Genomic DNA, 26,528 nt, shown 5'->3' with positions numbered 1-26,528 from the left:
GCTGTCCTCAGTGGGAAGGGAGTAAAGACCAAGATCTAGTCACCAGGTGTGCTCAGTGTCCATGCTTCTTTCAACAGACAGAGCTAAAAGTATATACAACTGTATACACACATTCATGTATTCATAGACACACATGCACACCTACAAGGACAATGCACATGTGTGCACAGATGTGTGTAAACTGACAGACTCGCATCTTAGAAATCGTGAGTCCACACCAACACCTCCAATCCCAGTCTCCTCCACAGAGTTCTCTCTTGCCTTTTATAGCTTATTGCTGGATGTCCCTCTTCCACAGTGAGAACCTTGCCCCCAACAGCATCAACGCCTTTGCTCAATACTATCAAGACTATAGGATAATTTCAAATTGCTTCATGCACAGCGCTACAAAAACAACCTACTAACAAGAGTTCAAAGTTTATCTGCTGTGCTTCCAACCCAACCGTGTCCAAAGTGGAGGGTGTGCCGTCCAATACTGTGTCCAGAACTTACCTGTATTTGCTCTCTCCCCATCACCCCCTTGAGTGTGGCTATGGTATTTCTTGGAAATACAGTCATGTTTGTTTATTATTTCTGCTCGATTTCAGTTTTAGGATTCTCCTCGCTCTTCCCATACTTTATGTTTTGATTATGTAGAACATTAACAAACTTCTAAATCTCAAAATCACAGTCACACATCACGGAACAACGAGGATCCATTCTGAGAAACGCATGATCAGGCAGTTTTGCCGTGTGGCGGTATAACAGTGCACCACATGCACCTGCGCAGCACAGCCTGCCGCACACCTGAGCTGTGTTTAACAAACTATGAGAGAAAAACCGTACATGATGAGCTTAACAGGTCAAAAAGATCATGAAACGAAAGTCATGATAAAAATGTTCAGGAAATTAGGAAAAAAGAGAACTTCCTCAACCTGATTATGAGCATCTATAAAAAACCCACAGCTAACATCACAATTAAAAATGAAAGAGTGAACACTCTCCCCCAACAATTAACAATAAGACAAGTTATGTCCCCTCTCAACATTTCTAACGAAAACTGCAAGTCCCAGCCACTGTAGTGAAGCTGGAAATACTGACGTCCCTGCAGGCAGACAATTCGGAAAGAGAAGTAAAACTCTGTTCACAGATAATACAACCGTGCATGTATGCAGAAAATCTTAAGGAATCTATCAAAAAACCTACCAGAACTAATATAAGGTCCATATAAAAGAAATCAACCATATTTCTATAGACTAGCAACAAATGATTGGGAAAAAAACTTAAATATCACTTACATTAGCATAAAAAATGTAACATATTTTGGGATAATTTTAACAAAATATGTGCAATACCTGTGCACTGAAAACTATAAAACAGTGCTAAAGTTTTTTATAAAAATTAAATAAAAAATATACGGTATTCATCAACTGAAGTATATAATAGTTAAGATACCAGTTATTTCCAAATTGATCCAGAGAATCAGTGAAATATCAATCAACATCTGACAGGAATTTTGGTAAAAATTAACAAGCTAATTTTAAAATATGTTACAACGCAGAAGTGGAATAGTCAAAGCAAAATTTAAATCGAAAGTAGAGTTGAAGACAAGCTACGCGATTTCAAGACAAAACCACAATCATCATGACAGTGTGCTATCGGCATAAGGATGAACAAATACAGCAACTGAACCACAGAGAGCGCCTGGGAATAGACTCCTCCCACACATGACCTACTGACTGTCATTCAGGATGCCAAAGAAGATTGGTGGGGACAGAATGGTCTTTAAAATAGATGATGCTATAACAACTGGATATTCATATATAAGAAAATGAAGTGTGATGCATTTCTTGCACCATGTTAAAATTAACTCAGATGAATCATACACCTAAATGTAAAACCTAAAAGTATAAAATCCTAGTAGAAAATATAGAAAACCTTTATGATTTTGAGATAGGAAAATATATCTTAGATAGGACACAAAAGTAGGATCCATAAAAGAAAAATTTGGTAAACTGGACATCATCAAAAATTTAACTTGTGTACTTGAACAATGATTAAAATAAAAATAGAAAAAAAATTAACTTCTACTCTTTGAAAGGCGTTAAGAGAATGAAAACACAAGCCACAGACTGGGAAAAAATATAAATTATAAGCCTGATTTTTAAAAAAAAACTTGTATCCAGAATACATAAAGAACTCTTCAATCTTAGCAAGACAACAATCAGCACATTAAAAAGTTAGCAAAAGGTTAGAACAGACTCTTTTGAAAAGACATGCAGATGGCAAATAAGCACATTAGAAGACGCTCAACACCATCCATCACTAGGGAGATGCAAATTCAAACTATGAGACACCTTGACACACCTATTAAGACAGTTAAAACCAACGATACCAACTGCTGGCAAGGCTGTGGAGGAACCAAACTCACCCCACTAATGGCAGGAATGGGAAATTAGATACAGACACCAGGAGAATGAGCCTGGCGATTTCCTAAGGAAATCGCAGACCTACCATTTCACTCCTGGTACTGATTGACCCAAAAGGAATGAAAGTGCACGACCACACAAAGACATGAATAAGCAGCTCTATTTGGAATAGCCAAAAACTAGAAAAAAAACAAAATATACATCGACAGGGAAACAGATAAACAAATTAGCGCAACCACACAATGAAATCTACTCCCCAATAAAAGGAATAAACTAATGATACATGTGAGAACATGAACCTCAAAATAAGTATGTAGAGTGGCAGAACCCAGACAATAAAAAGTAAGTACAGTATGATTCTTTTTATATAAAATTCTAGAAAATGCAAACTGACTACAGTGTCAGAAGTAAATCAGTGGTTTCCTGAGGAGGAGCCAAAAAAGGCAGCAGGAGTTCTGATAAAGGGGCACAAAAAATTTTCTGAAGAACAGATGTGTTCACTGTCGTGATTGCATGGATGATTTCATGGGTATACACACATCTTAAAATATAAAATTGCATACTTTGAATATATGGGGTTGATTACATGTCAATCATAGCTCAAATATAAGTTCTTAAATTCGTTCAAATATAAAGAGTAATAAATCAGATACAAATCTATCTAATCAACAGAAAGGCTGCTTCATGTGAAGTCAGTATTTTCCTTTTGTGTTTGGACAAAGAACTAGAAGATTTCAACAAATTTGACCTTCTGCTTAGAAGGATCAAAACACATGTTCCTCTGTGTTAGACGGGAGATCCTCTGGAGTTTTCTGCCATTCAAACCTGGCACGTGGGAAAGAAAACGTCCCGAGACTTTGACAGAACTTAGCTGTTTCAAAAGGAAACGGTGCTAAGCAGGACACTGAAGTCGCACTGGCAGCATGGGGCTCGCACATCAGGAACCGTGCCAGCTCCTGCGCCCCTTCCACAGGCTGCCGAGGACGGTGTGCAGGCACAAGGCTGCTGTGCGGCAGGCGGGACCTGCTGTGCGGGCCACACTATGTCCAAGTAAAAACCTTACACGCTCCTCATTTTCCTACACTATTGCAGATCCAAATTCCTTTTGCATCCAATTCAAACTTGGAGGCTTTCTCCACCCTATTCTCCTTGGTCCACTGGACCAATTCCACAGGTATTTCTGATCTTTTCTGCACAGGGTGCTTTCTGTGATAAACATGCACTAAAGGGTCGTAACTGCTGACTGGCTCAGGTTTGCTATAACGGTACACTAAGGGATGCTCAGTACCTGTGAAGCACCTGTGCTCGGCCGTGCCAAAAGGAGAAAGGAAGACATGCTCACCACCCGCTGTGTCCAGGAGGCGCCCACCGCACCCCCGAGGGACGCCTCTCACAGAGGCTGGCTGTGGACCCTCACAGTGCGAATGCTCCACAACAAGGCCAGTGGTGACATCAGGAGGGGCAGAGTGCAGATCTGCTTTTGAAAAACAAACCCAAAACAAAAGTGTTGTTAATTCAGAAGATCATTACGTTGCTGTTTAAACCCCATTTGAGTCAAGTTTCTCTAGCTGCGCTTTCTAAGCAAGGAGCATGACATTCTGATAATGTTGTTTTTCGGATCAACCAAAGCCCCCCAAGGACCCAGTGAACCCTCAGCTCCCAAACACGGCACACAGACCTGGGTGCAGGAAGGCTGTCCAGTGCCCACAGGGATCCAGACCAGCCCCACTGACCACAGCACACACACAGGCACACCCAGACTCGCCTCCCATTGAGATTTTACTCAGAAATCTCCCTCAATGAAGCCGAAACACATTTTAAATCAATTATTGGACCACTTTTCATTATATTATGAAAAAAAAAAACAAAACAGACTACCCTGTATTCTCCTAAAGAGTATGTTGGATGTCCCGAAGACACAGACCTTTACAGTCCTCAAAGAATAAACCTACAAAGATGAAAACTACCCTCGTGGCCAGTTCAACACAACTCACTGTTAAGAGACTACAACCAAGTTCTTAGAACAGAATGTATTTGTTTAAAGACAAACTAGTTAGAGACAGAAAATGTTTAGAGAGTCCCCCTTCCACTGTCTGAAATGTACATCTTTGTGTTGATTTTCATCATATGGCACACTGATCTGCTCGGGGACGCTGGCTGACTGTGAACTGCTCTCACATTATCGGTCTGGTGGAGTCTCCCACTAGGACAAGCACCGTGTCTGTCCAACTACCAGAAACTGGGCCTTGCCCTGACACTAGGGCAGATACTGGTCCACTTGAGAGATGGACATTAGCCTAGGTCAGTGGCAACTATAATCCGTTTTATCTTCTAACGAACGCTCCTGCCCTCGCAGACGGCACGCTCGTATCTTACACTCTGAACTTTTACCTATCATTTCACAACCTAGGCAGAAATTTAAAATACACAGAAAGATGAAATTATATGGAAGCAAAACACAAACTCACTATCTACACAGCAGAAAATACCATTTGGAAAAATCTAAATTTAATTACAGAGTTTTCATAACCCTGGAAAAGCTGGACATTGAAGAAATTAACATTTTAAAGTATTCCCATCATAACATTCTTTCAGTTTAAAAAGAAATCACCCATCTTTCCAAATTCAGCAAAAAGAATAAATGATTTTAACAGAATTCATGAAAAAGGTATAAATGTAATAATAACTGTAGTTTTTAAAATAGTTGAATAAAATAAGCAAACCACCTTCAAAATAAAAATTAATTACTGTGTAACTAAAAGTACTACTTTTAAATATACATATTTATATTTGTGTGCAAATGTTTGTTATTTGATTTCCTTAATCTAAAGTTGAAAATGATATACTTTTAAGATGACTTTTACCTAATAATATGTTCTACCTCTAAATTTTTACCTAAATATTCTTGTTCTTTGTTATTTCTTTTCTTAACCCAAACAGAGGAACTCTCTACTGTTAAAAACTAAAACAAAGGATGGTTTTTATAATGGAGAGAGAGAAATTGAGTATTCTCACGTTCAGAAATTCAAGCCGCTATGTTCAGCAAACACTTAGTACGCAAAGGCTACCGTCCACGGTAGCCCACGGTAGGGTACCACACGGAGCCCAGGTTAAGTCTTTAGACGTTACTGGAATTAATCACAGTGTGTGTGTGAGGCCAGGCGAGTGGGGTGGGAGACAGACAGGCTCAGCTACGCCTGAGGAGACCAAGAGTGCTCACCGAAAGGTCACGCACCCAACTCGTGAATCTTCACAGTCAGGGCCTTTCAGAGAATAAAAACACCTCCCCTTCCCCAAACACATTACAGTTAAGTGCTTTGTTAAAAGACCCACAACCACTGGAAGTCGAAGGCCATCTGGTTAAACATTCTGACCTGTGGGCAGTTTTTTAATAAATCGGTGGAGAAACTGTTTTTCAAGCTATCCACTGTCAACCTCCTTGAGGGAAGGGGGACATTAACCACTGCCCATTCACAGGACATGCAGAAAAGCTACCAAAATGGTCTGGGTGGGCTCTTTCCCAAAGGGGCCTTTTGTTGTGAAACATGCTGTCCTGGGGAGCCCCGACGGCGAGCTGCCCCCACCACCCATGGTCTCTGGGCACTGACGCAGAGCACGGCGTCGGGGGTCCTCACCTATGACTCGCGTCGCAGCAGAAGACACATGCTCAACAGAAACGGGCTCCGTGCAGAGGCAATAAACTTAAAATGAAGAACCTCAGTGCTGTGCCCACAGAGGATGGTGAGACTAAAGCCGTTGGCCACTTAAAACACCCAGAGTAGTCCCAGCCCGGCCAAATAACCAAGATTTTACATGACGCAGCTCAGCACCCAAGCCCAGAGCCTGCCTGCTGTGACCCCACGGACAACACCAGCCACACGCGCCTTCAGTGCGAGCAGAACAGCAACGAACAGCAAAGAGAACGAAGAGGAAGCAAGAACACCGTCGGGCTGGCTTCGATGCTAAGCCAGGCGTGCAATCTCAGGTCAGTGACAATCAACCTTTCTGTCCTCCCTCCACATCTAGAAAACAGAGGGGTCACAATCACACTCTGTAAGGTGTTCATGCAAGAACCCATGTGGGTGCTGTGTGTTAGCCAAACACAGCTAACGATGCTACTGTTTGTTTTTAAAATGTGATTTCAAGTAATGAAAAGGTTTGTACTTTTCCCCTAACAGTAATGTAATGTAAAGATCGGATGATTTGGAAGAGGTCTGTGCTTCTCTGTGACTTAGCTCTGACTGTCATCGCTGTCCAGGCTGAGGAGTTCTTTATCCTGGACCTCCCGAGCAAACTGATGGACCCACAGCTGTGCACACGAGCAAAGGCGGAGACAATGTCGTGGCTGCGGGCCAAGGGTGACCATCGGGGCAACTATGGGCACATCTAACTGAACACCCACTCGGCACCTGCCACCTGTGCCAGCCCGCCCTCCAGAGCAGCGGGGAGCACACGTCGAGAGACACCACACACTTCTCTCTGCCCACGGGGAAGGCCCACATGCCAGAGCGCCTGGAATCATCAACCACAGAAGTCGCAAGGACTACTTTTGTTACCAAAAAGCCATTTTCCAGATGAAAAAGAGAAGACAGGTTCCGACGGGCGCAGAGGCACCCCTGTCCTACAAAGGCCACGGAAACCGTTACTGACCTATGTGGGCGTGGGCCGCGGGGCCTGCGAGCGCGGCGGCAGGTCTCCCTCCCGGGTGAGATGAGGTGGAAGATGCGGAGGATGAGGTGGACGAGCCCTGAATGACCCGGTCGAGCCAGGGCTCGACGCTGGAATGGCTCTGGAGCGGAGTGGAGGTGAGTCGCCCGGGTCGCCGTAAAGAGCCCTCATCTTCTGAGGCAGACGACGTGTCTGTGGTTAAAATAACGACGACAGGCGTGATGTAGGGATGGGTCGCTGAGGAAGGCCATTCCCACACTGGCACCCGGGCCTCCCAGCCTGCGCCGCACTGCCCTGTATGCCTGCACAGCCGCACCCGCACGTGGCTGAGGAGTCACGGCAAAGGTCACACTCAATCTAGAAGGGCCTGCATCAACCAACTGGAAGATCCAAAGGACCCTAGCTGGGAAAACTGGCTTTAAGACCCCAGCTTCCCCCAGAGGTCTTAGTCCTGGGACATTACACACTGGGAGCGAAGACAGGCTCCCAGCGTGGCTGCGGAACATTGCTTGGTGGGGCCCCAAATATCAAAGGAGACTCCAACTGGGGAACGCTCTGTGAACATCCAGTGTTGCTACAGACCATTCACTCCGACCCCTACACCACCTTCATGCGGCTGAGAACCCTGCAGGGAAGGAGCAGCTCACCTCCCGAGAAAGCACGTGGGCGGCAGGGGCTGTAGCCTATGTGCCTCCCTCACCCCATTCACCTGCCTCTCCCTAGGGGAAGCAGGAATGGACTCTGGAAAGAATTCCTTCCCCAAGAAAACTGCTTCAGTCAGTAAAATTAACCATGATTAAGGTTCTATCAAGTCTGTATGACTATGCATTTTATTACAGGTTTCACAATTACTTTAAAGTACTTAAAAATTGGGTAGAAAGAGTAATTTGAAGGCCATTTCTTAGATTTTTTTCAATAGTATGAACTTTCTTCTTTTTTAGCAAGAAAGCATGACCAGGACACTAAATTATTTTGTGAATCTGGTGTTGGGCTTTCAGTCGCCAGTCTCATGACTTACATAACAAGATAGGCAACAGATGTGCATGGACACAAAGTCATTAAACCAACACGTGGGATAATTTAATAGGAAGCTTACAAAACATCACTGACAAAGAGAAACTCCATTTAAAGGTTTCATTTCTAATTACAATAACAACAAACAACAAAGTAAAAATTTTAAATCCTCTAGATAGCCTTCTCCTCTCCCATTTAAGGCCTGGTAACAACACAGTAAATAAGCGAATAATTTAACAAATTTTAATCCAGGGAACACTTGCATACCACTAAATTTTCATTTTAGGTTCTTTTCTTCTTTAAGACACACAGATAGCATCTTAGTAATGAAAAAACAAAAACCTAAAATTTACACAATAAGTCTGTAAAAAGCAATTATCTGTTTGGGTAAGAAGTATACTGTGTGCACCACAAATTTTTAGGTAAGCACTACTGCACATACATAAACATTTTCAATCTCCATTTTCCAACTCTTTACTACAAGTCAGAAGGATATTCCAACCCAGCGGGAAAGAAAGTTACAACACCAAGCGTCTGAAACACCCCTGGGACATTCCTGACCCAGTTTCACCAGTACCTGGGGGGGTGCAGGTTTCCAGAGATGAATGCACGAGAACAGACCGCCTTTTCGAGGGCAGAGGCACCTTCCTCTCTTTGTATTTGGCCAAAGCTGCTTGCACGGCTTCAGTGTGAACATCTACATAGGAACAGCAATAAAAAGTCTTTAAAACATTGTTTATGAAGTACCAAAATTAAGGTTCATGGCTTTCATTGAGTGTAAAAGCAACCCAAGCTCACCCTGTGCCTACTTGCGTGTCTCACATTTTGGCCCTAAGATTTCTTTAAATATTCCTTTGTTTGTAGGTTTGACTTTGGAACCATGAATATTTTCACAGTCATAAATGAAAACTAAATTTTTTAAAATCCCCCAAATTGAAGATAAGATAAAGCAAATAAACTTAAATGTGTCTCCAACTGTCGTCATAAACCACTCCAAATGACTTGAACCTGCTCCTCTAGCAAAACCTACTAAGGACAAAAAAATTGCATGAGACCACTTCTGTACAATTAAAGTTTTTCTCCAACAAGATGTTTTTAAAACATTTAAGAACCTTACAGGGAAATGGCAGATAAACTGCTAATCAAGAAAAATTAAAAATTCACACTTACATGTACTGAAATAAAATTTACAAACATCAAAGGCAACAAGACAATTGTAAAAGCTTCCAGAAAGAGAGAGTAAACCATCTTGAAGGATTAAGAAAGAGGGACATGACTCAACAGTAACCACCCAGCTGCAAGAAGGAAACATAGTAACAAAGAAAAAGTTTTGAATCTACAATTTTATATCCAGCCAAATTATCATTTGAACACCAGGGTCTAATAAAAATATACCCAGACATAGAAGTGAAATACCCTTGGAAGAAGCTGCTTAAAGGAGAGACAAATCCAGGAGCCCCTTCAACAGATACAGCAGTGACTCTAACTATACACGTCAATCTTCCGTCCCACCTTAGCTGTCATCCTGCTCTCTATGCAGGAGTCTGTCTCTATTTTGCGTGTTAGTTCAGTTTGTTCATGAGATTCTACATATGACTGAAATAATATAGTATTTGTGCTTCTCTGACTGGGTTATTTGACTTAGCATAATGTTCTCCAGGTTCATCTGTACTGTCACAAAGGGTAAAATTTTCTTCTTTTTTACAGCCAAGTAGTATTCCATTCTGTAAATGTCCCATAGTTGTTTTATCCACTCATCTATTGGTGGACACTAGAGCTGCTTCCATGACTTAACAATTGTAAATAATGCTGCAATGAACATAGGAGTGCTTATGTTCTCTTGAATTAGTGGTTTGGGTTCCTTCAAATATACTCCCAGGAGTAGGATCACTAGGGCAAAAGGCTGACCTAATTTTTAATTGTTTGAGGTATCTCCATACTGCTTTCCACAGTGGCTGCACCAATCTGCATTCCCACCAACAGTGCAAAGGGGTTCTCTTTTTTCCACATTCTCACCAGCACTTGTTGTATATTGATTTATTATTATAGCCATTCTAACAGCTGTGACATGATGTCTCACTGCGGTTTTAATTCACATTTCTTTGATGATTAGTGATACTAAGCACCCTTTCAAATGTCTATTGGCCATCTGTATGTCCTCTTTGAAGAAGTATCTATTTAGGTCCTTTGTCCATCTTCTTAATTGGGTTGTTTGGTTTTTGGTGTTGAGTTTTGTAAAAAACTTCTTTAAGTTTTTGTATAAAGAAGCTTTTGTATAAAGAAGCTTTTGTATAAAACTTTTTTATGAATTTTGGATATTAACCCCTTATTAGATATACTGGTGAGTATGTTCTCCCATTCTGTAGGCTTTTTATTTTGTTTTTGATTTCGGGCAAAGGCTTTGCTGTGCAAAACCTTTTTAGTTTGATGTAGTCCCATTTGTTCCTTTCTCCCCCCTTGCCTAGAGAAATATATCCAATAAAATATTGCTACCAGAAATATCTAAGATTTTGCTGCCTATGTTTTCCTCTACTATTTTTAGGGTTTCAGGTCAAACATTTAAGGCTTTAATACATTTTGAATTTATTCTTGTGTGTGGTGTAAAAAGGTAGTCTAGTTTCATTATTATGCACATCTGTCCAATTTCCCCAGCACCATTAACTGAATGAGCTATCTTTAGCCCACTGTAGGTGCTTGCTCCCTCTAATATTAATTGACTATAAAGGTGTAGCTTTATTTCTGGGCTCTCCATTCTGTTCCACTGATGTATATATCTATTCTTATGCCACTACCAGGCTGTTTTGATTACAGTGGACTTGTAGTATAGTTTGGTATTAGGTAGCATGATTCATTCCTTCAACCTCCAAGGTTCTTCTTTTCTCAGGACCACTGTTGCTATGTGGGGCCTTTTGTGGTTCCATGTATACTTTTGAAATATCTGTTCTACTTCTGAGAAACATATCATTGGAATCTTGATAGGAATTGCACTGACTCTATAGATTGCTTTGGCTGGTATGGAAATTTTAATGATGTCAATTCTTCCTATTCGTGAACACAGTATGTGCTTCCACTTTTTTGGATCTTCTTCACTTTCTTTCCTCAGTGCCTTATAATTTTCCAAGTACAGGTCTTTTACATTCTTGGTTAGAGCTATTCCTAGGTATTTTATTCTTTTTGAAGCAATTATAAATGGGAGTGATGTCTTAATTTCCCTTTCTGTTAGTTCATTATTGGCATGTAAAACTGTAACTGATTTCTGGATATTCATTTTGTGTCCTGCTACTTTACTGAATTCATTTATCAGATTTAGTATTTTCTTAGTCGAATCTTTGGGGTTCTCTATGTACAGTCTCATGTTATCTGCAAAGAGAGTTTTACTTCTTCCCTTCCAATTTGGATGCCTTTTATTTCTTCTTGTCTGATTGCTGTGGCTAGGACTTCCAGTACTATGTTAAATATGAGAGGTGGAAGCGGACATCCATGTCTTGATCCTGTTCTTAAGAGGGACGCTTATAGTTTTTACCCATTGAGTAGGATGCTGGCAGTATGGCCTTTATCATGTTTAGGTGTGTTCCCTCTATTCCTCCTTTTCTGAGTTTTTCTCATAAATGGATGTTATATTTTTATTAATTGTTTTTCCTATATCTACTGATATGAGCACATGATTTTTATTCTTCATTTTGTTTATGTGGTGAATCACATTTATTGATTTGCAAATATTGTACCAACCTTGTATTCCAGGGATAAATCCCACTTGATCATGGTGTATGATCTTTTGATGCACTGCTGTATTCAGTTTGCTAATATTTTGTTGAGAATTTGAGTGTCTATGTTCATCAGGGATATTGGCCTATGATTTCCTTTTTTTTTTTTTTGGAAGTGTCTTTGCTGGGTTTTGGAATTAGGATAATGCTGGCTTCATAAAATGAGCTTGGAAGTCTTCCCTACCCTTGAACTTTTTGAAATAGTTTGAAGAGAAGTGTTAGTTCTTCCAGCAATGTTTGGTAAAATTCACCTATGAATCCATCCGGTGCAGGGCTTCTGTTTGTTGGGAGTTTTTTGATTGCTGCTTCAATTTCACTAGGTGTAACCTGTCTATTCAGACTCTCTGATTCTTCCTAATTTAGTTTTGGAAAATTGTGTGTTTCTAGGAGTTTATCTATTTTGTCCATGTTGTCCAGTTTGTTGGCATTTAGTTGTTCACAATATTTTCTTATAATCCTTTGTATTTCTTTGGTGTCAGTTGTTATTTCTCCTCTTTCATTTCTGATTCCATTTATTTGGGTCCTCTCTCTTTTTTTCTTGATAAGTCTGGTTAAAGGTTTGTCAATCTTGTTTATCTTTTCAAAGAACAAGGTCTTGGATTCATTGATCTTTTGTATCATTTTTTAAGACTATTTCATTTATTTCTGCTCTAATCTTTTTATTTCCTTCCTTCTACTCGCTTTGGGCTTTGCCTGTTGTTCTTTTCAAGTTCCTTTAAGTGTAAAGTTAGATTGTTTATTTAAACTTCTTCTTGTTTTTAGGGGGATAGGCCTGTAATGCTATGAATTAACCTCTTAGGATTGCTTTCCCTGTGTCTCACAGATTTTGGATTGCTGCGTTCTCATTTTCATTTGTTTAAAGGTAGCTTTTGATTTCATCCTTGATCTCGTTGTTGACCCATTCTCTGCTTAATAACATGTTATTTAGCTTCCATGACTTTGTGTGTTTTTCAGTGCTATCTCCAAGAAACCCACTTGTGGTTGAAAGATATACACAGACTAAAAGTAAAGGATTTGGAAAAGATATTTCATGCAAATGGAAAGGAAAAGAAATCTGGGGTAGCAATACTTATATCTAACAAAACAGATTTTTAAAACCAAAGCTATAGTAAGAGACAAGGAACAACACTAGATAATGACAAAGGGAACAATCCAATGAGAGGACATAACCCTGGTAAACATTTACACACCCAACATAGGAGCACCCAAATATGTGAAGTAAATCTTAATGGACATAAAGAGAGAGAACAACAGAAATACAGTCATAGTTGGGGACTATGATGGATAGTTGACTTTGATGGATAGATTTTCCAGGCAGAAAATCAATAAGGAGACAGCGGCCTTGAATGACACACTAGGTCAAATGGATTTAATTGATGTCTTCAGAGCATTTCAATCCAAAGCAGCAGAATATGCATACTTTTCAAGTGCATGAGGAATGTTTTCTAGAACAGACTACATGTTAGGACACAAAACAATTCTCAATAAATTTAAGAATACTGAAACCATACCAAGCATCTTCTCTGACCACAATGCTATGAAACTAGAAATCAGTTGCAAGAACACTGAAAACACACAAAGACATGGAAGCTAAATTACATGTTATTAAATAATGAATGGGTCAATAATGAGATCAAAGAAGAAAACAAGATACCCTGAAACACTTTAAAATCTTGTCTGGTGTCTGAGAAACAAACAAAAACAGATTAACCAACAGATCAAAGAAATTCAACAAAGCACAAGAAACATAAAACTACACTGAGGCACAAGATTGGCACTATTGACTTAGAAGAATTGATAAGTTGGACTTCATTAACATTACAAATCTGTGCTCTTCAAAAGACACTTTAAGAGAATGCAAAGACAAGACAAAGCCTAGGAGAAAATATTGGCAAACCACATTTATGATAAAGGTCTTATATTCAGGAAAAAGAAGAATTAGAACTAAAATAAAGTTCACAAGGATAGAAAACCACTTATTAATATCAGTTACATGGAAGTGGATGGTGAGGAGGATGGAGGCAGAGAAATAAGGAAGACGGGAAGAGGAAGGAGACCCTTTACGGGATCCCATTTACGGACTGGGGACTCATACGTGTCTGTGTGCATTAGCTTCCAGGGCTGAAGAAGATGGTGTTTGGTGAACCACTAAGGGTGGGGCTTGGGATTCAGGGACTTCAGGTGATTTTTACTATTGGTCTTAAACTTGGTTTAATACTTTATACTATATGTATTAATTATATTACAGAAAAAAATCATCAGTGTGATGAAGTTTTTTTAAATGTGTATTAAATTGGTAAGAAATTACCTGATCCAAAATTTCTCAAATCTCTTCGTCATACTCCACTGTTGACATAACATTTAAAATCTTAATGTTCTTTCTAGGTATTCTTAAAACAAAAATGGCTATTTCTTTATTTTTAATTTACATTTTATTTTTCCATTACAATTTACATTCAATACTATTTTGTATTAGTTTCAGGGGTGCAGCACATTGGTTGGACAATAACGTACTTTACAGAGTGCTCCCAGCACCCACCCGGCACCACACATAGCTATTACAGCAGTGCCGACTACATGCCCTATGCTGTACTTTACCCCTCCGTGACTGCTTTACAACCACCAATTTGTACTTCTTAGTTCCTTCACCTTTTGCACCCAGTCCTGCCACACCCCAGCAATCATCACTATGTTTCTGTGTCTACGAGTCTGTTTCAATTGTGTTTGTTAATTTACTCTGTTCTTAAGATTCCACATTAAGTGAAATCATATGGTATTTTTCTTTCTCTGGCATCTTTCACTTAGCATAATGCTCTCTAGGTCCAAACATAATGTTGCAGGTGGTAACATTTTTTTTTTTTATGGCTGAGTAATAGTCCATTTGTATACACAGGGTAGGGCAAAAGTAGATTTATAGTTGTGATTACACATAGCAGTTTATTACTGTATTATTATTTATTAATTACTGTATTAATTTCCATACGAACATCTGTAAACCCACTTTTGCCCCACCCTGTGTGGACTGCTACTTCTTTATCCACTCATTTATCGATGGGCACTTGGATTGCTCCCATATCTTGGATATTGTAAATAATGCCACCACTAACATGAGCGTGCATATAGTCCGCTGAAATAGTATTTTGAGTTTCTTCAGATATATACCCAGAAGTGGAATCATTGGGTCAAAAGGTAAATTCCATTTTTAATTTTTTGAGGAACTTCCATACTGTTTTCCACAGTGGCTGCACCAGTCTGCATTCCTACCAACAATGTACAACAGTTCCCTTTTCTCCACATCCTCACCAGCATTTGTTGTTTGTGGATTCACTGATGATGGCCATTTTGACAGATGTGAATGGATATCTCATTGTGGTTTTAATGTGCACTTCTCTGACGATCAGCGCTACTGAGCATCTTTTCATGTATTTACCATCTGTATGCTCTCTTCGAAGAAGGTTCTATACAGGTCCCCTGCCCATTCTTTTTCATCCTCACATGAGGACATGCTTATTGATTTTAGAGAAAGAGGAAGGGAGGGAGAGAAAGAGGGAAAGAAAGACTGAAGTGAGAGAGAAACACTGATAAGTTGCCTCTTGCACACGCCCCGACTGGGACCAAACCCGAAATCCAGGCACGTGTCCTAACCAGGAATAGAACCCTTGACCTTTCCATTTATAGGACGACACTCCAACTGGTTGAGCCACACTGGCCAGGGCCCCCTGCCCATTTTTTATTTTCTATGTTTTTAAGATTTTATTTATTTACTTTTAGAGAGAGTGGAAGGAAGGGAAGAAGAAGGAAATATCAATGTGTGGTTGCTTCTCTCATACCCCCAACCAGGGACCTGGCCTGCAACCCAGGCATGTGCCCCAACTGGGAATCAAACCAGTGAACTTTCAGGTCGCAAGCTGGCTTCCAATCCACTGAGCCACACCAGCCAGGGCTCTACCCATTTCTTAAACTGGATTTTTTTTAGTATTGAGTTGTATGAGTTCTTTATTAATTACGGATATTAACCGTTTTATCTTCCTTTCAGTAGGTTGTCTTTTCATTTGTTAATTATTTCCTTTGTGGCATAAAAACTTTCTCGTTTCACGTAGTCACGTTTACTTTTTCTTTTCTTTCCTTTGCCCCAGGAGATAGGTCAGAACAAAATGTTGCTATAAGAAATGTCCAAGATTTTACTGCCTATGTTTCCTTCTAAAAGTTTTATGGTTTCAAGTCTTAAATTTAAAGTCTTTAATCCATTTTGAGTTTATTCTTGTATATGGTATAAGAAAGTGGTCTAGTTTCATTTTTTGTATGTATCTGTCTAATTTTCCCAATACCACTTATTGAATAGATTGTTTTTACCACATTGTTTTTGTCCCCTTTGTCAAATCTTAACTGACCATATAAGGGGAGGTTTATTTCTGGGTTTATTTCTGGGCTAGCTATTCTGTTCTATTGATCTATATGTCTGTTTTTATGCCAGTACCATGCTGTTTTGATTCTTATGGCCTTTTAGAATATTTTTATTCAGGTAGCATGACACCTCCAACTTTGTTCTTTTTTCTTAAGATTGCTGTGGCTATTTGAGGCCTTTTGTGGTTACATTTAAATTTTTGGATTATTTGTTCTATTTCTGTGAAATATGCCATTGGTGTTTTGATAGGAATCGTGTTGCATCTACAAATTGCTTTGGGTGTGATGGACATTTTAATGATGCTAATTCTTCCTACTCATGAGCACAGTACATGCTTCCATTTATTTGTACCTTCTTCAATTTCTTTCCTCAGTATCTTACAATTTTATCTCCTTGGTTAAATTTTTTCCTGGGTGTTTTATTTTTTGGTGCAATTGTAAATAGGATTTTTTTTCCCTTTCTGATAGTTCATTACTGGTGTATAAAACTGCTCAGTTGGTTAAGAGCATCGTTCCAATGTGCCAAGGTTGCAAGTTCAATCACCAGTCAGGGCACATGCAAGAATCAATCAATAAATGCATAATGAAGTGAAACAATGAATCAACATTTCTCTCTCCCTCAACTCTAAAATCAATAAAAATTTTAAAAATAAAGTTAAATTAAAAAGAAATTAAAACGCAAACAATTTCTGAATATTTATTTTGTATACTGCTACTATAATGAATTCAGTTATCAGTTCTAGTAGTTCTATTTACTTTTTAAAGACTTTCTTTTTTCAAAATTTTATTTATTTATTTTTCAGAAAGAGGGGAAGGGAAGGACAAAGAGAGGGAGAGAAACACTGATGTGTGAGAGAAACATCAATTGGTTGTCCCTTGCACAACCCCAATAGTTTGGGTGGGCCCGTAAGTTGGTTGGGATGTAGTCTCAGGATCTCCAGCGTGGGGCAAACAGTGTCAGCCAGGTTGATGGAGTCTCAAATATGACACTTGCCTGCAGGCTCTGCGGCTCTGTGGGGAGAGGGCTCAGAAAGGAGGCATTGGCCTCTTCCTACTATTCTGTCTGGAAGAAAGCTGTCCCCCAGCTCTCTCTCTGATGCCAGACACTTCAGTTCCTCCCTGTATGCCACTGATGATGCCATTCAAGCTGCTACCCCAGGGCTGCAACTCAGAAGTAAGTCTGAGAAGGTAAGTCTGTGCGTAGATTCTTTAAGGGGAACTGTTTGGGACTCCAGCAGTTTCTTCCACCAACTCAATCCACACTGGTTTTTGCAAACAGGTTATAGGGACTTATTTTCCCACCACTGGAACTCTGGGCTGGGGGGCCTGCTGGGGTCCCTGCTGTGGGGGTGGGACTCTTCACTTCCAAGATATCCCTCCTGAATTTTTATCCACTGCACGTGGATATGGGACCAGCTTATTCCGCATCTGCGCCCCTCCTATCAGTCTTGATGGATATGGTTTAATTCTGTAGTTGTCAGACTTCACTTTAACTTGATTTCTCAACAAAATGTTTAAAAAATTTTTTCAAATGGGTAAATTTTAGAAACATCTACTAAGAAGAGGGCACTTACACTACTGTCTACCCTAAAACTTACTGCGGTTATGTGAAGGTTAAATTATGCTAAGCAAAATAAGTCAGTCAGCCAGAGAAAGACAAATACCGTATGATCTCACTCATCTGTGGATTCTCATGAACAATATAAAACCAGAGGCAGATACACGGAACAGACTAGCAGATCTCAGAGGGGAGCAGGTGGGGGGAACTGGAAGAGATCAGCCAAAGGACACATATCCATATATGCATGGACACAGACAACAATGTGGGGAAGGCAGGGAGGGGGCTGGGTGATGGGGGCAAAGGGGGGGGGAGGAAATGGGGGATATCTCTAATAGTTCCAATAATAAAACAAGGAAAAAATAACCCAAAGACTTAGAGTCCAGGAGTGGAGGCCTGCTGCCTCTGGTCCCTACCTGACCGGAAGCGCTCGTCCCGCGAGTTGGTGGGCCGTGCCTTCTGCTGCTTAGGCACTGCAGCCGTGGTTTGTGAGGGCCCGGGGGTCCTAGGCTCTGTTTGGAGGGATGGGTCCACTCCTGAAACACAATTTTATAGGTATGTCTTGTGTCAACCACTTACTTTTCCAACTGTGGAAAAACCCATTTTAAACAGCACGCACTGTACCAAAATCAATGATCTGAGCACATGCGCCCTGTGCTGGCCCTTGTACCCCGAAGACCCGAGTCTGGAGGTCAAGGGGGAGCTGTCGATGTCCACTTCCAGCTCTCTCCCCACAGTGCCCCCAGCCCAACCCTGCATCTGGCATCCACTGTTCGCAAGAAAGACGACCATCACAGAGCCCAGGCCTGAGCCCTGTGAGCAGCGCACACGCAGGTGCTCAAGCAGACTCTCCAGAGAAGGGCCTCCGAAAGCGCGTTTGTGCACCATAAACATTTCCTGAGTCTGAAAGGAGCTGAGTCACTTTTTCTGGCACTGCCCATGGTGTCGGCATACGCAGTGAGAAGCAGCCCTCTAAGCAATCACAAGGGCATCACCAGTCGCCCTCAGACACAGGCAGGAAAGAAGTGGAGAAAGAGCAGAGAAAAGCACAGATGATAAGGATGACAGCAGACTACCACGCTCAGACTCAGGCCCAACTGCCTTGACCTGAGACAACTGCTCACTGTCTCCACACCCAACCCACTGATGCCTGTCCACACTCGTGGCCAGGCCCACAGCGCTCACGTCCTCCACCCTGACCACACAGGCCCTCAGGATACAGTGTGGTAAGTAAGGAATAGGGTCATTAAATGAAACCTCTGGTATTGTCCGAGTCCCCATTTGCTGACATTTGGGAACAGCATAAAGCAAAGCCTTCAGTTGCGCATCATCAAAATAATCGGCTTAATTTAGCCTTTGGTTCAAAAGTCTCATAAAAATCGCCAGCAGGACTCCAACCCCACTGGCTCCTCTGGCCTTCAACAGTCCCGGAAAAAAGGCAGCTTATCCCTGCCTTGGACCCTGGTACTCAATGTTATGTGCCATGGACTATAAATAGGTGTGATGCAAACTGATGTACAGACCAATGGACATCCCTATACTCACATTCCAAAATATGGGCACTCTGATTCTTTGAGATAGATTCATTTATTCAACAAAGACACAAAACCCATTTTGAAATTACTGGATAAAAGAGAAGGTATATTTTTAACTTTAACAGATACCAAAGGGTAACTTTCCAAAAAGATTACAGCAATTCGCACTCACAAGCAATGTATGAAAGTACCATTTCCCCACATCCTGTCAGCACTGGATGTTACAGGATGTTATAAAGTTTCAGAATTTTGCCAAGCTGATAGGAGAAAAATAGTTCACTTTAATTTGAGTTTCCCCATCTACTATTAGGGTTGAACATAATGTTTATGGCCCATCCATATTTCTTCTCTCCAAATTTTTATTCATTTCACCAAGCTAATAAGCCCCCGAAAACAACTGCAGGAAGCCCTTGTCTGCTGGGGACACGACCCTGCACTGAGCACACCTCCCTCACCTACAGCCGGGCTGGTGCCTTCCTCACCTACAGCCCAGCAGCTCAGTCATTCTGAAAAATGTTCATTTCTAGGGAACCAATACCAGTTTTTCTTTTCCTTCCTAACTTCTAGGTCTCCTATCTTGTAACCTCCACTCACGAGTTACTCAAAGATACTCCTGAATTTCATAGTATCTCTTAATTACAAACCTTTTCAGAGCTGTGATCCTTAAGTCTCTGTTCACTAACAGTGGAGAGGAAGAGGATCCCAGCTCTGTCTCCGCCCTTTGAATGCTCCTCAGTCACTGCCAGACCCCTTTCTCCTCCACTCATTTTCTTCCATTCCCTATGCAAGACCCCCTGTTGTGACAAACAATCAAGTGTACACGCCCAGGTCGAGCATCTTGAGAGCTAGTTCTTTCTCACTACTATTCTTTTTCAAAACTGTATTGGCTACTCTCAGAACTTGCCTCCTTCAAGTGGGTTATTTTTTTCCAATCCTGAAGCCACTGGGATTCAGACTGAACTATATTATGTTCACACAGTAATGTTGAAACTGCCTATTTTATAATAATTTTTCTGTTGCTATTCAATTACAGTTATCCTAATTTTCCCCCATTGCTCTCCTCTGCCCCACCCCCCCCAACTCCCACAGTCCATTTCCACCCCATTGTCCATGTCCATGGGTCCTTTATACATATCCCTGACTTGGCCCTTTCTCTTCTTTTACCTGTTATCCCCCTCCCCCTCCCCTCTGGTTACTCTCAGTTTGTTCTTTATTTCCATGTTTCTGGTTCTATTTTGCTCATTTGTTTGTTATATTGATTAGGTTACACTAATAGGTGAGATCATGTGGTTTATCTTTCACTGCCTGGCTTACTTCACTTAGCATAATGCTCTCCAGTTCCATTCATACTGTCGTGAAGGGTAGGAGCTCCTTCTTTCTTTCTGCTGCATAGAATTCCATTGTGTAAATGTACCACAGTTTTTTGATACACTCATTTACTGATGGGCACTTAGGCTGTTTCCAAGCACCTGGCTATCGTAAATAACGCTGCTATGAACATTGGGTGCATAGGTTCCTTTGAATTGGTGTTTCAGGATTCTTAGGATATAATTCCATCATCCCAGCAGTGGAAATCACTAGATCAAAAGGCAGTTCCATTTTTTTTGTTTTTTGAGGAAATTCCATACTCTTTTCCACAATGGCTACACTAGTCTGCATTCCCAACAGTGCACTAGGGTTCCCTTTTCTCCACAACCTGGCCAGCACTTGTTATTTGTTGATTTGGTTATGATGGCCATTCTGACAGGTGTAAGGTGGTATCTCATTGTGGTTTTAATTTGCATCTCTCTGACGGCTAGTGATGCTGAGCATCCTTTCATAAGTCTCTGGGCCAGCTGTATGTCCTCCTTGAAGAAGTGTCTGTTCAGGTCCTGTGTCCATTTTTAATTGGACTTTTTGTTTTCTTGGTATGGAGTCATGTGAGTTCTTTATATACAATGTTTTTCCAATTACAAATTTGGAGTTTCTTCTATTTTAGGGTGTTGGCTATTTCTTTCAAATAGATTTTATGAATCTAATAAAGTTCTGTGGCTTTCTTGCTAAATATAATAAGCAGCTGACAGTTTACTGCCCCTATAAATGTTTTTTTCATTAACAGAAATTCTTCCATAGAAAAGCTATAGATTCTTGCATATTTGTCTTACATCAAACCAAAAACTCTAGTTCTAATAGTTAATAAGCAGTCACCTGGGTTTTTAAGGTATAAAATAACACCATCTGTAACTAAAGATGTTCATCCTGCTTTGTTTCCCGTCACATCACACTGACAGTGGCCACCTAAGAGCAGGCACAGCGAGCACTCCTGTCTCACCCCGCACAGGACGGAAATGCCGCAGTGTGTGATCGTGCAATGTGCCGCTGGCTGTGGATGTTTGCAAACGGGCTGTCAGATGTTTCCGTCATTTCCTTAAATTCCAGTTTTAGTCAGAGGTTGATGCTGCTTTATTTTGGAGGAATGAATGTCAGTGTATAAAGAGACTCTTCACTATTGTTTCTGTTGTCGACTGTAAAATATATCACATTGATGTAAGCAGCATAAAGCATGTTTTCAGTTTAAGAATTATTATAAGGAAATAAAAACAATACTGGTTAAGAAAACAAAGACTCAAGTGCCGCAGGAGCCCCTGCAGTGCCTCAGTCTCGCTCCACGATGAAACACTGTGCCGACTTCAGTGAAGACCACTCCCCTGTCTCTCTTTACCGACTACATAAGGGTTCCTAGATAGCACAGTGTGGCATGTTTTTCACTTAAACCACCTCCATTCCTTTGCAATTATTTCTTTCACTACCCATGTGTTTACGGGTTTCATCCTTGCTGACACATGCAGGTCTTCAGCTCTCCCCTGTATGAACTCTGTCGGTTGGTGTTCCAGTTACTGACAGTTGAAGGATACAATACACACTCTTGTGCGGGAGCAAACACAAATGAACACATTTGAAGTTTCTCGAGGGCACCTGTGTACCTGAGGGAGAACTGCTGGTCGCCTCTGACCTCTTCGGCTTTATCAGGTAACACTAACTGTCCTTACCCGCACCGTCCAACCCTCTCCAACCACCGGGGGCAGGGTAGGCTGTAATAAGCATTTCTCTGATCACTGCTGAGCCTTGGCACCTTCCATTTGCGTGCTGGCCATGAGGGCTTCCTCTTATGATATGCTTCCTCAAGTCTTCAGCTCACTTTTCTTCTGGGCTTTTTCTGTTTTAAGCATGTTGGGAAACTTTCTGGCTATCTGAGTTTAAATTAATTTGAATTAAATTAAAGATTCGGTCTTTCACTACTTTCCATTATTTCAAGTGCTCAAAGCTCTACGTGGCTAGTGTGCGGTTCACTGGACACTACAGCCTCAGGGCACTTTCATTATCCCAGAGAGTTCTGCTGAATGGTGATGCTCTTAGTTATTTTTGTTACAATTCTCTTCTCCCACTCAGGAGCTTGTCCATATTTTCTCTTCCTGGTGACTTCTGATGACATAAAATTCTTAATTTTAACAGAGTCCATTTTACTAACCTTTTCCTTTAAAGTTGCTTTTTGTGCCTTTAGTGACTTAAGAAACCCTTCCTCTCTCAAGATGATGACAACTTCCTATATGACCTTCTAGAGGTGCTACAGGATTTGCCCTTCACATTTAGACTAATGTCATCTGTCTAACAAGTGAGCAAGGCAGCGGGCCAGCAGCACGACCCGCAGCGCTGTCTCCACCACAGGCCAAGTCCCTGCCAGACGCGCACCTGTGCCTGGGCCCCGCGCTCTGCTCTGCTCTCTCACCCAGCGGTCCGCCCTCGTGCCAGGCCATGCTGCCTCACTGATGACAGCGTGACATTCGTTCCTCATGCCCTGATAAGGCAAATCTTCCCATCTCGTTCTTCTATTCTAAGCGTATTTTGAATCCCTTGGTCCTTTAAACTTACACATAAAATTTATAATTAGCTTGAGAAACTCCACAAACACACACAAAACCTGCTGAGATGACGAGTGTGCTGACTCTACAGATCAGTCTCAGGTGGGAAGAACTGCATCTTTACAATATTTGTTTCAAACCCAGGTAAGAAAACGTTCCTTACGATAATCATAAAAATAATCGTGTTCAACAATTAAAATACAATAAATTCTACTTGGGAATGAGATCTATGCCAAACCAGAGCTGTAGATTATAATCTATGCCTTTGGATTTTATTATTTAACATTGGAGACATTATTTGCCCAGTCCTTCTTAATAGGAAACAAAGGAAAAACAGGAAACATACCCATGCTAAGCTCTAAAATCAGTTTTTCAATCAAGTTCTATGAGACGACATAATTGTTACAGAGCACTCGAGAGTGCTGCCCTCACCTTGAAGAAGTGGTATGTAGCGCGCCAGCAGCTTCGCCCTCTTCTTTTCATATCCTTTTTGAGTGATGTCACCTAAAACAGCAATGGTAAAAGAGAATTATGTTTCTTCTAAAGTTACTAAAATTTTTAATTAAGATTAATTCATAATGAAAAAACTGGAAACACAAATGTCCTTCAACTAGTGACTGGTAAACAAGCTACGATTCACACAATGAAATACTATTCAGCAGTAAAAAGGAAAAAGTTACTGATACATAGAACAATTTAGATAGCTCCTCTATACATACTGCTAAGTTAAAGAATTCTTCCATTTACATGACATTGAGGAAAAGATAAAACTATAAAAAGATGGAGAACAGACCGTGGCTGCCAGGGGATGGCGTGAGGGGAGGAGTGACTACGAAGAGGAACTAGGGAATTTGGAGGGACAATGTCACCATTCTGTTTTGATTGTGGTGGTGGTTCCACGACCTTGCTCATTAACAATTTATAGAACTGCCCACAAGAAAGGGTGAGTTTTACAGTATGTAAATAATAACTCAACACTCCCCAGCAGATGGTCAGACATGCAGAGGCCATGCCCCAGACCGACGGAATCTGAACCTGCATTTTACCAAGACATTCCAACACCCCCTGCCCCTCCCCTCGCCCAGAGACTGCTGCACAGGTTCGAGCTGTGGAGGCGCTGGTGTGAAGGACTCAGAGGAAACAAACCTTCCCAACCACAGGGAGGTTCCTGGTGAGGATTCAGGGGAAAAAACTGCTGTTCTGATAACGTCATAAAGAAGAACATCCTAGAAATGAATTAACATCTAGGAACAAGAGAGGAAACACACTTTTCAATCTAAGAATACCACCACATGTTTTGTCAGACAGAAGTGGGTGTTCAAAGCGGATCTGTCATATTTGGGAGACTTTATTTAGACCAGAAATATAAATTACAATTTCCACTAGTGGCTTGTTCTTTGGGTGAACTATCTTGAAAAGAAAGCGTTTATGTTCTGCAAGCCCTCCTCTCACCCCCTCTTTGCCCCCGCACTCCACTCCCTTCACTCCAAACAAGCAAAGCTGCCAGGCTGCTATCACTTACTGAGTGCTTTAGAAGTATTTCCTTTAAGCAAACTTTTATTTTTAATCCTCACCTAAGGATATGTTTATTGATTTTTAGAGAGAGAGGGAAGTGGAGAGAGGGAGAGAGAAAGAAACAATAAGTTGCCTCCTGTGAAAGCCCCACTGGGGACCAAACCAGAAACCTAGGTATGTGTCCTGACAAAGCATCAAACCTGCAACCTTTTGGTGTATGGGACGACGCTCCAACCCACTGAGCCACCCAGCCAGGGCTCCATAAACTTTTGACTATAGGATCTGTTGAATCAAAAGACCGACACCTTTAAACATCTGCCAATCTATTAAGCCTCACTGAAAGCCTCTGGGTAGACATTAATACACCGCCCTACAAGAAGATGAGTCTGAGGTCAGGGAAGCACCAGGTCCTGCCCACCGCGCAGGCAGGTCCCCTGGGATGGGCCAGCTGGGCCCCACCGATCTCACACAGATCCTCTGCTTTGACAACGGCTCATTCGGTCAGCCCTCCCCAGACAGTCCCTCTGGTTGTCTCACCTATCCTTCCCTTTATCTATCCTTCTGCTCCCACTATTCTGTCCCTGCCACAGGAAACTATTCTAAGTTAGTGTCTTTTAATTCGAATATGTTCTGCAGAATATACACTGCCTTGCATCCATGTACTTTCACCCTAATGGCATTACATTATAAATCGCACCCTACTGCCTATAGCATTTCCCCCAAGCACTCCATTTTAACACCAGCCCACTCACAGTGCGATGGGCACACCGTCCACTGCTGACGGCGGTGGCCCTTGGGGTGCATCGTCCTGTCCTGCCCACTCATTTGATACTAACAGACCCTGATGGGATCCAGAATATAATTGTGTAATCTCACTATGTTTCAAATTGTGAACAAGTTTAAAGCACAAGTGTTTTTTAAAGCAATCTACTAAAATATTGCTTCCTCTGGAACATATAAAAGTATTTATACACTTAAGATAACTTTACATGAACACTAAATATTACTACGCAAACTAAAACAGATAAATCACTATTTAAAATCAGAGCACTTGCTTTTCCAGGATATTTAAAAATTAAGTATTCACTTTCTAGAAGTAGCTTACATTCCCATTCCAAATGAACGTTTATATGACGAATGTACCCAAAGAGCATTCAGAAGCGAAACGTGCTATAACTCCCCGGCGGATGTTCGTGATATCCCAAAAGCTGGCTCATTTTTTTTACTGAACCAACTGACGATAGCCAGTCACACGTTCTCATGTATCCAACTTAGACACTCACTCAATACACCATTGAATGCAAAGCTTCCACCCACACAAAGAGCAAAGTAGAACTCCAAAATAGAACCCAGACACAGGACTACAGTCACTGCTGCAGAATGACATTTCAGTGAGCGATTATCATGGAGCTTAAAGAGTCCTATCGCCGAGTGACATCACGACATCGTAGGGCAACACTTCCATGTTTGTGATGATGCCGGTGTAAATAAATCTGCACTGCTGGTCTTATAGGAGTACAGCGCATACAAATATGTACAGTACATAATACCTGATAGTAAGTAACGATGTTACTGGTTTATGTGTTTACTATACTATACATTTTATCATTGAGCGTACTCTTTTTACTGACAAAGAAAAAATTTGCTGTAAACAGTAGCCATGTCACACCGACAGCAGCCTCATACATCTTGTGTCTACCACCTTGTAACTGCATCATGTTCTGTGTCTAACCGCACGCTTTGTGTGAGTTTAACGGGCTGTA

General features: G+C 41.2%; 1 protein-coding gene across 9 annotated transcripts in view; it reads right to left on the bottom strand.

The window, feature by feature from the left end:
• The window catches only part of DIP2A (disco interacting protein 2 homolog A), a 104,127-nt gene that overhangs the window by 53,263 nt on the left and 24,336 nt on the right, over positions 1–26,528 (bottom strand). For 5 of the 9 annotated variants that reach the window (XR_004901228.1, XR_004901227.1, XM_036017541.1 and 2 more), the window contains exons 2-6: positions 23,683–23,754; positions 18,233–18,352; positions 8,668–8,787; positions 7,059–7,268; positions 3,751–3,885 (exon numbers count right to left, since the gene is read on the bottom strand). Coding sequence is in view for 7 of the 9 variants with exons in the window: in XM_036017541.1 (XP_035873434.1) it covers positions 3,751–3,885; positions 7,059–7,268; positions 8,668–8,787; positions 18,233–18,352; positions 23,683–23,754 (657 nt within the window). In the remaining 2 variants the exon portion in view is untranslated. The remainder of the gene's footprint in view (positions 1–3,750; positions 3,886–7,058; positions 7,269–8,667; positions 8,788–18,232; positions 18,353–23,682; positions 23,755–26,528) is intronic. The other 4 variants (XM_036017536.1, XM_036017538.1, XM_036017540.1 and 1 more) reach the window with 3 other exon arrangements.

The sequence above is a fragment of the Phyllostomus discolor genome, chromosome 2, assembly GCF_004126475.2.
Source record: "Phyllostomus discolor isolate MPI-MPIP mPhyDis1 chromosome 2, mPhyDis1.pri.v3, whole genome shotgun sequence".
Lineage (NCBI taxonomy): Eukaryota > Metazoa > Chordata > Mammalia > Chiroptera > Phyllostomidae > Phyllostomus > Phyllostomus discolor.
This window is presented reverse-complemented; position numbering and strand designations above follow the sequence as displayed.